The following is a 16608-nucleotide window of genomic DNA, read 5'->3' as shown; positions in this document are numbered from 1 at the left end:
TACAGAGATGTGGTGGGAAAAGAGAGTGAATTTCACAGTTGGGGGGGCACATAGGAAGCAGCAGTACCCCCCCTTCCCCTGGCACCACCACTGGAACAGAGCCCTGTAATCGTTCTGTCCCATTGTGCCTTCCCTGTCTTTATTTATTGTGCCTGCTGTATAGCACCATGGAATCTTTTAGCACATTACAAATAAAGATAATAACAAGCTCAACGTCACACACTTTCATGGAAAAATATAACTTAATATTAGTACCATTTGATGTTAAAGGGGCAATGGTTCAAATTAAACTTTCATGGTTCAGATTGTGTATGTAATTAAAAAAAAGTTCCAGTTTACTTATCTTAACAACCTAGCTTCATTCTTTTGTTATCCTTTGTTGAACAATAATCATAGGTAGGCACATAGAAGCTCTGAAGCATGCACATGTATTTACCACACTATGGCAGCAGTATTCACATTTACTTCTATCTAAACCAAGAACGTTTAAGTTTGAATTTTCTGCCCCTTTATAGAAAAATAAAGATCCAAATGCAATTCAAATTCAATATGATTTTTTTAATGATACTTCCTTTTGCAAAATGTTTTTTGTTTAAAGTTATCTCTGTTTCAGTCCATGTCCAGAATGTGGCAGTAGCAATGTCATCAAGGCAGGAATATAGCAGGCAACTTCTCTGTCAAGGCGGCAAACAACCAGTAAGCCCTTGGATGCTTAGCAATATTCTGCAACTATCTGTGGAATGCAAGGGGTTAACACTAATGCAATCCCCGACCCTTAAGCCAGACCTAAGCATAATCTTTGACCCTTAGCAAGGATAGAGATTGCTAGCCATGACATGGATTTCACGCTTGACAAGATTTTGGAGTGTACGAGGGCTGTCTGCAACACTGTGGTTAGCAAGAGACACAGTAACGGGTATTAAAAAAATGTAAAAGTTTACATAGTATTCGGGCTGTATGTCTTTGATGACGTTCTCAATGAGCAGTTTCCTTTCTTACATATTTGGATCATATCTTTACAATAGGCCATATGCTTCCTTTGTTTGTTCTCTTGCATTGTTACTATAAGAAATGCTTTTAACTCTAAACTTTATGCAGATTATATATAGATGCTTTTGTATACAGTCATGGGTTATATACAAACTCCAATGCATTTCAGCAGTGAGAAATAAAGCGACATTCTAAATTACAAAATAATAAAATATTTTATTTTTTAAATAAATTCCCTTCTCACACATGTGCCACTCTAGATTAGGGTACAGTCAATGCCTGTTGTATACATAATTGTGTCTTACTGACTTACTGCTAACATTCTGCACATTCCAAAATATTTTCATTCATTTTCATTGTTGTTTTTCTTTATCAATTGCAAAGTTACTCCAGTTAAAGGGACAGGGGTCTATCTATCAAGCTCCGAATGGACAGGAATCACCGCAATTCAACCCGATAGAATACGATTGGGTTGATTGACACCTCCCTGCTGGCGGCCGATTGGCCGCGAGTCAGCAGGGGGCGGCGTTGCACCAGCAGCTCTTGTGAGCTGCTGGTGCAATGCTGAATACAGAGAGCGTATTGCTCTCCGCATTCGGCGAGGTCTTGCGGACCTGATCCGCACTGCCGGATCAGGTCTGCAAGACCTGTGATAAATAGAGGCCACAGTCTACACCAGAATTTTTATTGTTTAAAAAGATAAATAACCCCTTTATTACCCATTCCCCAGTTTTACATAACCAACACAGTTATATTAATATACTTTTTACCTCTGTGATTACCTTGTATCTAAGCCTCTGCAGACTGCCCCCTTATCTCAGTGCTTTTGACAGACATGCAGTTTAGCCAATCCGTGCAGAATCCTAAATAACTCCTCGGGAGTGAGCACAATATATGACACACATGAACTAGTACTGTCTAACTGTGAAAAACTTTCAAAATGCTCTGAGCTAAGATGTGTTTTTCAACTGTTTAGAAATCATTTTGAGCCTACCTAGGTTTAGCTTTTGAAAAATACCACCAAAGTAACAAAGCAAATTTAATGATAAAAAGTAAATTGGAAAGTTGTTTAAAATGTCATGCCCTATCTGAATCATGAAAGTTTAATTTTGAGTAGACTGTCTGTCCCTTTAATAAGCAAAACCGCTAAACATGTTTAAAAATAATATATACATTTACAGTTTGTGAGATATTTTTGGTTACAGGTCGGTTGGTTGATGGCTGTCACATTGGGGCAGCCAAATTTATAATACATTTTGATATTTGTCAAAAACATATCTACTGCTCATTTCAAATTCACTGTAAGTGCTATTTCAGTGTCTTTTTATTATGCATTTGTTGATTATGCAATTCTACTGTATTTAACAGTCCTTTAATATTTATCAATGAATAAAAAACTGTTTTTATTTCAACAAAAGAGACAATAAAATGTAGAATAAAATTAAATCATAGCTTCTAAATATCCAGGAAGAAAATGTGTCAGACCCATTTTAAGAGCTTAAAGGGACACTAAACAAAAACAAAAAATATTTCACGATTCATATAGAGCATGCAATTTTAAACGACTTTCTAATTTACTCCTATTATCAATTTTTCTCCGTTCTCTTACTATCTTTATTTGAAAAGCAGGAATCTAAGCCAAGAAGCCGGCCCATTTTTGGTTCAGACCCTGGATGACTGGTGGCTACATTTAGCTGCCAATCCGCAAGCGCTACCCAGGTGCTGAACCAAAAATGAGCTGGCTCCAAAGCTTACATTCTTGCTGTTCAAATAAAGATAGCAAGAGAAGGAAGACAATTTAATAATAGGAGTAACTTAGAAAGTTAGTTAAATTGTATGCTCTATCTGAATCATGAAAGAAAAAAAATTGGCTTTAGTATCCCTTTAGCTTCAAGCAGAAGGAAAAAAATGCACACTAAATACAGGCTGTACTTTGCACCCAGTGGTACTGCTAAAATTTTCTATTTTGGGGGCTAACAAAGGTGGCAAAAAAGTTGGAAGACACAGCACACATAATATGCGGAGCCCTTTTCAGATCAGCAAGGGAGTTACACATGCATTTGGAGGTGCATAACACCCCCAGCACCTCCATAGAACCGTCGCTTATTGCACCTTCCCATACCCTCATCCATGAAAGTGTTGGGCCCCATAAAGCATAGGACCCTGGCGAGTGCCCCTCTCACCCTGCTTTACTAATAAACACAGACAATCCTAAGAATTTGGTTGTTGGATATAATAACACTATAAATTGATGATCTACATATGACTATTTAAAGGACCAGTCAACACTGTAGATTTACATAATCAACAAATGCAAGATAACAAGACAATGCAATAGCACTTAGTCTGAACTTCAAATGAGTAGTAGAGTTTGTTTCTGACAATTTTAAAAGTTATGTCTTTTTCCACTCCCCCCTGTACCATGTGACAGCCATCAGCCAATCACAAATGCATACACGTACCATGTGACAGCAATCAGCCATTCACAAATGCATACACACTTATTCTTGCACATGCTCAGTAGGAGCTGGTGACTCAAAAAGCTTAAATATAAAAAGACTGTGCACATTTTGTTAATGGAATTAAATTAGAAATTTGTTTAAAATTGCATGCTCTATCTGAATAATTAAAGTTTAAATTTGATTGAGTGTCCCTTTAAACACTAAGGCCTCCATTTATCAAGCTGTGTATGCACCTCTGGGGGTCATTGCTGCAGCTTTTTAACCAGTACGCTAGCTTTTAGCTGGCGGATTAAATCACCCAAGGTACATACGCCCCCCGGGGTGATTGACAACTCCCTACTCACATAAAAAAGGAAAAAAGCAGCCGCACAACAAAACAGTGTTGAAATATAAAATATAACTTTTAATGATAGCACATAAAAATACAAAAAGGTGGGGAGCCACAGATAATCCTTACACGTTTTGTGCCTACTATCGGCACTTAATCATAGGAACCCCCTACTCACTTGCCCTTGGGCTAGGACAAGCAGGGGGCGGCATTGTTAAATATGGGCAGCAGCATATTGCTGCAATATGTTGCCCGCATTCTGCGATTCCAGGTGGACAGGTTCATGCGAGCAAACACTGTCTGTCCGGCAGTTGATAAATGCAGCCTAAAGTCTTGTTCCGGAAAGGTGTTTCAGTCCAGTGTGTGGAAAAGAATGGATTAAGCTGGAAAGCAGAACAGAGAAGTAGTGCAGGTGTTTTGTTAGGTAAAATAGAAGAGATGTAACCCCTAGAGTTTAACATGTGACATTGTTTCCTGCTCTTTAAGAAAGAATAGGGCTTCAGGAAATCATCAGAGGTCTGCTACTTGAATCACAAGCTGATGTGTAATATAACTGTGTCAATGACAAATATATTTTTTATAAATTAAAGCAGAATAACTATTTTTTTAGCTTGGCAGTGATGGTTTACAGAATTTATTTTTATAGCGTTAAAGGCCTCATTTTAATGGTCTGTTCAGGACTAAGATCACTTCTTCAAAATGATGCTATTGTTTCATTATTGTCTAAATGAAGAGAAAGTCTTGCAGTACACTGTGTGGCATCTCTGTAATAAGACTTTAACAAGAGTTACCATGGAAACGAAGCAGTAAATATACTGGTACACTTCCCAAATGAGAGGGTAATAGGCAGGAAGTGTTGCTTTAACATTACAAGATGCTGTAGAGATGTGCTGCTGAGACACTTGAAGCAGGGACAGGATAATTTTACTGAAATTGTACCTTTATTTGTTTGCTCTCTGTGCATGAACTCACAACCACTGCATATCTTTTACTTCAAAACTGAAACGTTTCTTTTAGAATATTGGGTAAAAATTATCTCTATTTTTTATGATAGTTTGACATTTTTAAGGGATACTGTTTTTTTGTTGTCTTTTTTAACCATGCCTGTGGCAATGAATAAAGCAATGATTTCTTGTCTAGCTTTACGTGTGCCCCTCAACACAAAAAGAGCTGTGGGTATTGTCCTTATCAGTTAATTAACCATAGTGCTCAAATGATACTGCACTAATAGTTTTCATCTTATAACAACTGATACTGCAGTAATAGTTTTCATCTTATAACAACTGATACTGCAGTAATAGTTTTCATCTTATAACAACTGATACTGCACTAATAGTTTTCATCTTATAACAACTGATACTGCACTAATAGTTTTCATCTTATAACAACTGATACTGCACTAATAGTTTTCATCTTATAACAACTGATACTGCACTAATAGTTTTCATCTTATAACAACTGATACTGCAGTAATAGTTTTCATCTTATAACAACTGATACTGCACTAATAGTTTTCATCTTATAACAACTGATACTGCAGTAATAGTTTTCATCTTATAACAACTGATACTGCACTAATAGTTTTCATCTTACAACAACTGATACTGCAGTAATAGTTTTCATCTTATAACAACTGATACTGCAGTAATAGTTTTCATCTTATAACAACTGATACTGCACTAATAGTTTTCATCTTATAACAACTGATACTGCACTAATAGTTTTCATCTTATAACAACTGATACTGCAGTAATAGTTTTCATCTTATAACAACTGATACTGCACTAATAGTTTTCATCTTATAACAACTGATACTGCAGTAATAGTTTTCATCTTATAACAACTGATACTGCAGTAATAGTTTTCATCTTATAACAACTGATACTGCACTAATAGTTTTCATCTTATAACAACTGATACTGCACTAATAGTTTTCACGGTAAACAGTCTGAGATTGTAATATAAAATACTTATTTATGCATAGTAAAAGAACCTTGCAATATATTTTCATTATTTATTTTGTAATGTAAGACTGAAAATTGTGCATTGCCACATATGGCAATATAAGTATTTTGCAAAAATGCATGTAATGGAAGTTATAATGCATGTACTGTACATTATTATATTGTGCCTTTATTTCTTCCCCATTCTTGTTATTCCTGTAATTAACTTGTGACATCATCACACTGTGCATGTAATTAAGGTTGTGACATCATCACAGTGCGTGTCTCACACAATAAGAAAGTGGCCAGAGGCAAAAGCAGTTTCTCTTTTGGAGCACATTATTCCCTGCACCACATGAGAACCCTAGTTTGTGTGTGAAGTGCATGTGATAACCTGAATCAGCAACCAAACTGTTAAGAGAGAGGGGCTCTTTATCAGAAAACGTTTCTCCTTCTCTGATTAAGCTACAGTGACCCCACATTTTACAAAATATCCCCTCTGACTTAATTTAAGAGAAATTAGACCTTTAATTTGAAAAAGAGAGGGTTTTTTTTAATAAGGGGTCACAAACCCCACTAATTCTGTGGGATTAATTGCTTTATAATAATTAGTTCTGAACATTATCTTTCAGCACTTAAAATGCTGTGTTGGATTAAAATTATTATTTATTTGTAAAGTTGCTATATTCCTCATGATCATGGGGGCATGAAATATGTTAGAATTTGACTTCACAATATAAATTGGTACAGGAAAAAGAGGACCCCTGCCCTGGGGTTAAAATCTTGTTTAGCATTTTACCTCAGAAGTATATTCATTGTAAACATCACCCTTTTTTATTCAGCATGAATGTAGCACAGCTTCCTTTTTTAACAAAAACTGAACTGAGGATAGATGGAGCTCTGATTTCTCAGTGCTGTAAAATATATGACAACATTGTCAAGCATGTGCTTACTTTTGTTCTGTGCATGTTACAGATATTTTAAAGGGACATTCTAAAGCAAAACTTACATACTCTAATTCAAAATACTTGCTGCTCCTAAACAGGAATGTAACCAATATGTTTAGTGCCTTTACTGGCATTAAAACTGTGGGGGTTGATAACATGTTAGGATTTTTCAAGGTTGACAGATCAGTCACTTTTTTCTGTATATAAATCTGTGGAAATAAGCACTCACTGGTCTTCTGCCATCCATGACAAAAATTCTTTATTAATTTAATAAAGAATTTTTGTCACGAATGGCAGAAGACCAGTGAATGCTTATTTCCACAGATTTGTATTTACTATATTACAGGGCCCTGGCAGTTTTGTAATGTGCAGCATTACATGAGTATATTAACTGCACAGAATTGCAGTAACTTTATACTACACAGGTACAACTGTTTACTGTGTCTTTACTTGTAAATGTTTAGTAATATATGTTTATATTTGTCATGCAGACTATAGGTAATGAAAGGGTTTAAAAACTGCTGGGCTTGATTGCTATAACTAGGGTCAGAGGCACACTTTGGATATAAATATGTTATGCATTAGTACGAGTTTAGGTCTCAGATGATGGCATGAGCCGAAACGCGTCAGTCAGCCATTTTCAGTTTTATTGCCAGCACTTTTCATTATTGGTTTTGTGAAAAATGGCTCTAGATGTAATGTGTGCCAGTTTTGTTTGTTTTGGCAACAACCCTCAAATTCCAGGGCTAAAAAGGACTTGATAAACCACCAGATAACACTTTTTGACTTATTACTAGGTGTCCCAAAAAGTTTTAAAATGTAGCATTGGTGCAAAATACACTTAGATTGCTACAGCCATATAAGATGATATTAGGAAGACACATCACCAAAAAAGATGCAAATGCTACCCGTTCAATCAATAAAAGTTAAAAATTTATTTTTACAACAAGCTTGAAGGGAATTAGCAGCAGAAACATTTTGTGATTGTGATCACCAGAAAAAACACACTGCCAATTACTGGCCGACATTCAGAAATTATTATCAACCTCATAGATAGCTAAGGGCCAGTAATGCAGTATGTTCTCTTCTTATTCTGGGTATGTATTTTTTTCCATTAAAATGTCCCTTTAATGTTTAAAACTTGAACAAATGAACAACAGATAATATGAGCTTTCTATGCACTATTACTGGTTTCTCTGACATTACATATTTGCAATAATGGTGAAATGTTGTCACTTGTTACTGCAATAATGTTCTCCTATGAATAAGTGAAGGGCCAAAGTGTTTTGCCAGCTGTATCTCAGAGGTCCTCTCAATCAAGAATTACTCAACGCAGCATAAATAGAAATAGTATTAGTTCCCCATTATACTACTTTTTTTATGATATTTGATCTCAAACACTCCTTTACTCTCACTCTGCTTGATGTAGATCCTTCCAATAAATTTCTTCTCATTCCTCCCTTGGCTCTGAGATATGATCAAGGACCAAATTCTTTTCTCCTGGACAGCCTTTAGCTATGGAATTCTGATATATTTCATTAAAAAAAGATGGGATCAGATGGTACAAATTGAATAGGGTTATTTTTCTCTTCCAGTTATATAGATTTAGCATTTGGGACTGATCCCATCCGGTGTGTAGAATATGTCAGTATCAAGCCCAAAGGAAATAACTTTCCACATTATTACCTCCAGATTGTAGAGGCTGCGTATTGTCAACTGGGAGCCCACACATCCTGTATTCATTTGCATTTCACAGCTGTGATATCCCAGAATCCCATTTAAAGTAGCAGTTCATGATAGATGCACCCTGACAGCAATTCTACTGTTGAATGTTTCCACAGTACCTAATGTTATTCGTGTTTAAATTAGTATTTATATAATGAAAGATAGCTTGTAATATAGTGCAGGAATGTGCTCTGTTCCCGCTTCATCATTATTAAACTTGCTAATGTAAAATGCTATGTTGATTTTGTTAAATACTCTTTAAGGGGCAATAAAGTGTACAAATAAGCTGCTCTGTTACATTACAGCATTTAGTTGTATCCTTTTTTATTTCTGTTTAATCAAAAAAATAAGAAAGTCTTTATAAAGTAATGTGTTTGTTTGCTCTGTCCTGTTTTATTTTTACAAGGTTATTATCTTAGATTTGTAGGAGTTCTTTTTTAATAGATTTATCATAACATGTCTCCAAGTCCTGACAATCAGAATACATGGTTCTGTCATGTATAAAAAGCAGTGGATAAAAATCTAGTTGAAGAGGTTTAGTAAACTAAATTAGAAGTTTTTAGTTAAAGGGACAGCAGACCCCTTGTAATTACATTATTCTGCAGTCTTCCAATAGAAATCCACAATTCTCAGACTTAAAGGGACATGAAACCTAACATTTTTCTTTCATGATTTAGCTAGAACATTCAATTTTAAACAACTTTCCAGTTTACTTCTATCGTCAAATTAGCTTCATTCTCTTGGTATAATTTGTTGAAGGAGCAGCAATGCACTACTGTTCTCCCACATGGGTGAGCCAATGACAATCAATATATATATATATATATATATATATATGCCGCCACCAATCAGCAGCTAGAACCTAGGTTCTTTGCTGCTCCTGAGCTTACTTAGATAAACTTTTCAGCAAAGAATAACAAGAGAATGAAGCAAATTAAATAATAGAAGTACATTGGAAAGTTGTTTAAAATTGTATGCTCTGTGTAAATCACGAATGTCTAATTATGGTTTTACTGTCGCTTTAAATAGCATAAAAAGGGGGCAAAATCTTTAACATTGTAACAAGGAAATTAAAAAAAAATGTTTTATTTATACTAAGTTGTAGATGAACCAAGTCTTCTGGTGTTTATAAACTTCTTTGTTTACTAAAAACAGTTTTTACAATGTATTTTTAAGAAGTAAGGTCATAGTTTGCAAGGTTAGCAAATATGCCAGGATTTTGGAAAATTTGAGTCATCAAATTACAATTCTCCAGACTACTGTGAGAGAGCATTCTTCCACTAGGAATATGAGTTAAACAGACATAAATCTATCTATAAGTTCAGGTAGGTCCCAGAAAGTCAAAATGAAACTTTTATGATTCAGATAGATCATGCCATTTTAAGAGGTGGTGACTTCTGCCCTGGAGCTGACTTTTCCTATGTGTTTAACCTACTCACAGGAGTTAAACACGCAGTTATATTCAGCAACACTGAAATAATAAAATGGCCAAACACATTAGAACTTTATCTTTTTTTTATACCCCTTTAAAAATGAACATTTAAAAGGAAAATGTGTATATTACCACAGGTTTCTTTATATTATGACACTGCCTGTCATTTAATATGCAAATTAGAGTGCACTACAATGTTTTTTTTAAAGGTATCGCATATGGATCCTTAGTCTGTTCACATGAGGATAAGTCAATCTCAGTCTAAGTAACTATTCCCAATAACATGTTTAATTATGCACAGCAAAACAGCTTTGTAATGTGCTTCTATTATTTATTGTGCCTGCTTTTCCTGTAGTTTAAATATGAAAATTGCAGTTTTTCTACTCCCATGGAGAGGCTGCAGTATGTTATGTGCAAAACATTTTATTTTGCATGTAAATGCGTTGTGATGCATTGAATAATGACAGACAGATAAATTAGATGAGATAGATTGTTAGATAAATAGAGACAAATAAGACTTTAATGTCCTATCAAAGGGACATTGTACACAAGATTTTCCTTTGAATACATGTTTTGTAGATGATCCATTCATATAGCCCATCTGGGAGTGTTTTTGTAACAATGTATAGTTTTTCTGATTTTTTAATAACATTGTGCTGATTTTCAGACTCCCAAAGTATTAGATGTAGACTGATGTCTACAGACTACTGTTTGTTCCTTTTGTGTATTGGGGCTTCTCATATGCGGGGGATTGTCTGATCTTCCTACTTTCTCAGCCCTTTTAAGTGGGTGTCCCAGTCTAACCTCATCAACTGTGCTATAATGTAAGTTTTTAAAAAGTTTTATACTGGATTTTTAGATCAGTATCTGTGTATATTCTTCTTTATAGTAGTGTCTATATTGCATGCAGTTATTTGAAAATTAGGGTATACTGTTTCTTTAAAGGGACAGTACACTGTAAAATTGTTTTTATATGAATGTATTTTCAATGACTTGTTATACCAGCTGCAGAGTATAAAATGTATAAGAATTTGCATTGTTCGGTTTATTTGTGTATCTGAAGTAGCTGGTTTTGTGCTTTAAACCACAGCCTATTACAATGGGTTGAGCTTCAGGTAATATCAGATCTCATTATGTTATCACTTTGTGTATCACTTTGTGTACACACACTTGCTTCCTTATCTCATATTTGTCTAGAAAACCAAAGCTCAATACTTAGAGAGAACAATGGAAAATTATAATTTTATTACTTAACTATCATGCCCCCCACTGAGAGTGTAATCTCTTCTGTTGGCTGTGTTTACTTAGGTTATTCAATAGAATATACGCCAGTATATAAACTTTTAGTATAGTTTGGGATACCGCAGGCTAAATCAGCTATTTCAAATGCCAAATTAGTGGTAAAGGAGCTACTTGTAAACAATTTAAAACACTCCAGCAGGTAAAATGAATCATTGGGAACAATTTAAAGGGGAGAAAATTTTGGGGTGAACTGTCCCTTTAAGGATTTGTCATCTCAGAAGGTATCTTACAACCATCATTTTTATTTTATTGACCTTTGTCCAGCAACAGATGCAGAAAGCAGAGTCTGGAAACATTTGATACATGATCCAAAAAGTACTTTCTACTGCTTTGAAATGAAGTTACTTGTATGGTTCAGTGCATTATAGCCAGAAATAAAATGCTTACAGTTTCTTTCCCACGACCTCTTTCATTAGCAGATCTGAAAGTATGTTTTTATCTGAAAGCAAGACAAATTTATATTATATTATGGAGTGGGACGATTTTACAATTTATCGCAAATAATTTTTTTATTTTATTTTTTAAAATAAAGCACTGTCCATAATCTTAATAATAGTATACATATAATAATATATCATATAATTTATTTCTTAAAGGGATACTAAACCCAATTTTTTTATTTTCATGATTTAGATAGAGCATAACATTTTAAGCAACTTTCTAATTTACTCCTATTATCAATTTTTCTTTGTTCTCTTGCTATCTTTATTTGAAAAAGAAGACATCTAAGCTACGGAGCCAGACAATTTTAGCTTTAGCACCCTGGGCAGCACTTGTTTATTGGTGGGTGCATTTAGCCGCCAATTAGCAAGCACAACCCAGGTTGTGAACCAAAAATGGGCTGGCTTCTAAACTTACATTCTTGCTTTTCAAATAAAGATAGCAAGATAATTAAGAAAAATTGATAATAGGAGTAAATTAGAAAGTTGCTTAAAATTGCATGCTCTATCTGAAAGTGTTTGTGTTCAGTGTCCCTTTAAAGGGATAGTAAACCTAAATAGTTTCTTTCATGATTTAGATAGAGCATGCAATTTTAAGAAATTTTCTAATTTACTCCTATTATCAAATTTTCTTCATTCTCTTGGTATCTTTATTTGAAAAAGCAGGAATGAAAGCTTTGGAGCCGGCCTATTTGCGGTTCAGTACCCTGGATAGGGCTTGCTGATTGGTGGCTACATTTAGCCATCCAATCAGCAAGTGCAACCCAGGTTCTCAACCTAAAATGGGTCGGCTCCAAAGCTTTTCTTTCTGCTTTTTTAAATAAAGATAGCAAGAGAACGAAGAAAAATTGATAATAGGAGTATATTAGAAAGTTGCTTAAAATTGCATGCTCTATATGAATCTGAAAGAAACATTTTGGGTTTAGTGTCCCTTTAAGCCTTGTATTTGCTGGTGGCAGTTATGTTAACAATATTTGTATAGTTGTTAATAGATCAGTAAAAACATAATATTGATTCCTATTCATAATTTTGATAATCTATTTTTTCTAGTATCTGATAATCTAGTTAATATAGTTAGGGCCATAATAGTTGATAAAATGATATCCAGTAATAAATTAGAACGTGTCATTTAAGACTAGCGACCCTATACTACTATGTGTTTAGCCCTTACAAATAGGTTAAACACACAGTAGAAGTACTGCTAAGGACCCAGAGAGCACTGCTGGTCCTAAGCTGAAAGCGCCCCTGATCCAACCAGCAGCACTGGTTGCATGACTCAGCTGTGCAACTAGCTCTGCTGATTGGATTAGCAGAGGTTCTGCACAGAACCAGCAATTCTCTGCGGTCTCAAGGGGTACTTCTACTGTGTGTTCAACCCCTTTGTGGGGGTTAAACACACTAGTGGAGGGTCACTATTCTTAAAATGACATGCTCTAGCGAATAAGTGCATGTTATTTTTTGACTATTGTGTCTCTTTAAATAACAATTTAGTGCTTTTACTGAAATAAGTTAAATATGATTAATTCAAATTTGTTGGTATTTCTGAGCCTGGTTGATCCCACAGGAAAAGATTTTTTGTTTAATAGTATAAAATTAACTGATCTGTATTGCGATCTGGAGAACAGACCTAGAGTAGTGTGTCACACAGTGTGACTTGACAACTCTGAAAATATTTGCTGGGCCATACAATTTGTCATTTTTAAAACAGAGGAGAAAATAAATCAAGTTTGTAACCATAAAAGCATGTAGCATTCTTATAGCTGTATTATACATTTTACATTGTGAAATAAAATTATAGATTTTACAAATTGCTTTCTGCCTTGCTAATGTCTTTCTGAGCATTGTATAGATATATAATATTCTTGATCTTCATGACACAGAACAACACAAAAGGAATGAATCGACAATAGACCATGGCAATTTTGTATAAAGAATTTAAATACTTTTACTTTAATATTTATTTTTCCCCATTTATAAAGTGTATCTACATAAGAGTTGACTTACAAATTTGCGTGCATTTCAGAACTTAGCACTTGTATCGTACCTAGCATAACCTTGTAATGCAAATGTCTACTTGATTTGATAAACCTTTTAAGCATTATACCATTCAGTTTTCATCCTGCTGTATTACAGTGGGATACATGCAGAACATACTGTTGAATTGTTTTCTTTTCAATGAAAATTCCTTTCATGGTTAAGGTGCAATTATTGGAAAGTTGAAAAGGTTGAAACCATTTAGAGGCGGAAGAAAAGTTTTTTTTTCTGCAAGGTCAAGTACACCTGGAAAAGTTAAGGCACTTCAGAAAGTAAAAGGATATTGTAGAAATGGGTTGTGACGTATCTTTTCAGCTTCTCAAACAGATTGCAAAGTAAATACATAGAAACATCGGAGTATTTTATTTTTCTGTGATGAATGCAATATGATTAATGAGTTTCCTTGAACTTGTAGGTTTGTGTAACTCAGCCGACAGCTGGATGATTGTTCCAAATATCAAACAGAACCATTACACGGTGCATGGTCTACAGAGCGGCACCAAGTACATCTTCATTGTTAAGGCCATTAATCAAGCCGGCAGTCGAAACAGTGAACCTGGCAAACTAAAGACAAACAGTAAGCACGCTTGATTGTATCTGCTTTATGCTGATTTTTTCCCTTTTATTTGTAGTGCTAGAAGATTGGCCAAATGTACTATGAGTTCCTAAAAGAAACAAAGAAACTTTTAAGCATAATTTTCTCATGTGAAACATGCTAACACTAAGGCCAGGGATAACTTTGTAATTGGTCAGTGTCTGTGAAGACAAATTGGTCTAGATTAAGTTTTAAATCCCTTCTGAAATTGCGTACGTTTAAAAAATTTTTTTAAAAAAAGCGTTATTTTTATAATTAAATGTTAGGATAATCTGACTGAAATAGTTGGCTTAAAAAGCGACAGTAAGCAACTTGAGATTTTTATATAAAATGATTAATTAGCTGTACAACTTTCAATATATTTATCATTTATTTTACTCTCTTCTCATGTAATTCAGTTCAGAAACAGATGATTTTCTAATTCTCAGAACCCTGCTTACTTTTCAAGGCTAAACATGCTACATATATGTCCCTAATTGGCTTTCACTGATAACAACTGCAAAACAATGTACTTTATACTAACATTATGACTGTGCTTAAGAGAGAGAGAGATAGATAGATATCATGAAATTCATGAAATTCATGATGGGGGTTTAGGAGACAGGCAGATAGTCAGTAAAAGATAACAGACAGGGGAAATATATGGTTATACACAAAGCATATACATATATATATATAACTTTATGTTAGTATATGCTTTGTGTATAACCATATATTTCCCCTGCCTGTTATCTTACTACCACTATCTGTCTGTCTCCTAAACCCCCATCATGATTTTTATGACACCCCCTCTTCCCCCTGCATTCAGACCTCTGTAACACTTTCTATCTTTTTAGCCTGTATTTTAAGATATAATCTGTAAATTCCATCAAATTGGTGAGTATTGCTTCAGACTTAAAAAAGGAAGACATTCTTCTGAAAGCTTGTCATCTCATAAATATATAGTTAGTCCAATAAAAAAGTATCATTGCTCAATGCAATGCTCTTCTTATTTTGAGATATATATATAAATATATATATATATATATATATATATATATATAATATAAAGTATCTCACAAAAGTGAGTACACCCCTCGCATTTCTGTAAATATTTTATTATATCTTTTCATGTGACAACACTGAAGAAATGACACTTTGCTACAATGTAAAGTAATGAGTGTACAGCCTGTATAAAAGTGTATATTTGCTGTCCCCTCAAAATAACTCAACACACAGCCATTAATGTCTAAACCGTTGCCATCAAAAGTGAGTAGACCCCTAAGTGGAAATGTCCAAATTAGGCCCAATTAGCCATTTTTCCTCCCGGTGTCATGTGACTCGATAGTGTTACAAGGTCTCAGGTGTGAATGGGAAGCAGGTGTGTTAAATTTGGTGTTATCGCTCTCACACTCTCTCATACTGGTCACTGGAAGTTCAACGTGGCACCTCATGGCAAAGAACTCTCTGAGGATATGAAAAAAAGAATTGTTGCTCTAAATGAAGATGGCCTAGGCTATAAGAAGATTGCCAAAACCCTGAAACTGAGCTGCAGCATGGTGGGCAAGACCATACAGTGATTTCACAGGACAGGCTCCACTCAGATCAGGCCTCGCTATGGTCGACCAAAGAAGTTGAGTGCACGTGCTCAGCGTCATTTCAAGAGGTTGTCTTTGTGAAATAGACGTATGAGTGCTGCCAGCATTGCTGCAGAGGTTGAAGGGGTGGGGGGTCAGCCTGTCGGTGCTCAGACCATATGCCGCACACTGCATCAAATTGGTCTGCATGGCTGTCTTCCCAGAAAGAAAGCCTCTTCTAAAGATGATGCACAAAAAAGTCTGAAAACAGTTTGCTGAAGACAAGCAGACTAAGGACATGGATTACTGGAACCATGTACTGTGGTCCAATGAGACCAAGATAAACTTATTTGGTTCAGATTGTGTCAAGCGTGTGTGGCGGCAACCAGGTGAGGAGTACAAAGACAAGTGTGTCTTGCCTACAGTCAAGCATGGTGGTGGGAGTGTCATGGTCTGGGCCTGCATGAGTGCTGCCTGCACTGGGGAGCTACAGTTCATTGAGGGAACCATGGATGCCAACATGTACTGTGACATACTGAAGCAGAGCATGATCCCCTCCCTTCGGAGACTGAGCCGCAGGGCAGTATTCCAACATGATAATGACCCCAAGCAGACCTCCAAGATGACTACTGCCCTGCTAAAGAAGCTGAGGGTATAGTTGATGGATTGGCCAAGCATGTCTCCAGACCTAAGCCCTATCGAGCATTTGTAGGGCATTTTCAAATGGAAGGTGGGGGAGCGCAAGGTCTCTAACATCCACCAGCTCCGTGTTGTCTTCGTGAAGGAGTGGAAGAGGACTCCAGTGGCAACCTGTGAAGCTCTGGTGAACTCCATGCCAAAGAGGGTTAAGGCAG

The 16608-nt window shown here is 35.5% G+C and overlaps 1 protein-coding gene across 3 annotated transcripts in view; it reads left to right on the top strand.

The window, feature by feature from the left end:
• MID1 (midline 1) overlaps positions 1-16608 on the top strand; it is a 297353-nt gene that overhangs the window by 243071 nt on the left and 37674 nt on the right. For all 3 annotated transcript variants that reach the window (XM_053706462.1, XM_053706460.1, XM_053706461.1), the window contains one exon: positions 14019-14180. In XM_053706462.1, the coding sequence (XP_053562437.1) occupies positions 14019-14180 (162 nt within the window). The remainder of the gene's footprint in view (positions 1-14018; positions 14181-16608) is intronic.

This window comes from Bombina bombina, chromosome 3, assembly GCF_027579735.1.
Source record: "Bombina bombina isolate aBomBom1 chromosome 3, aBomBom1.pri, whole genome shotgun sequence".
NCBI classification, from domain to species: domain Eukaryota; kingdom Metazoa; phylum Chordata; class Amphibia; order Anura; family Bombinatoridae; genus Bombina; species Bombina bombina.
Note: the sequence above shows the minus strand (reverse complement) of the source record. Positions and strands in the feature narration are given on the sequence as shown.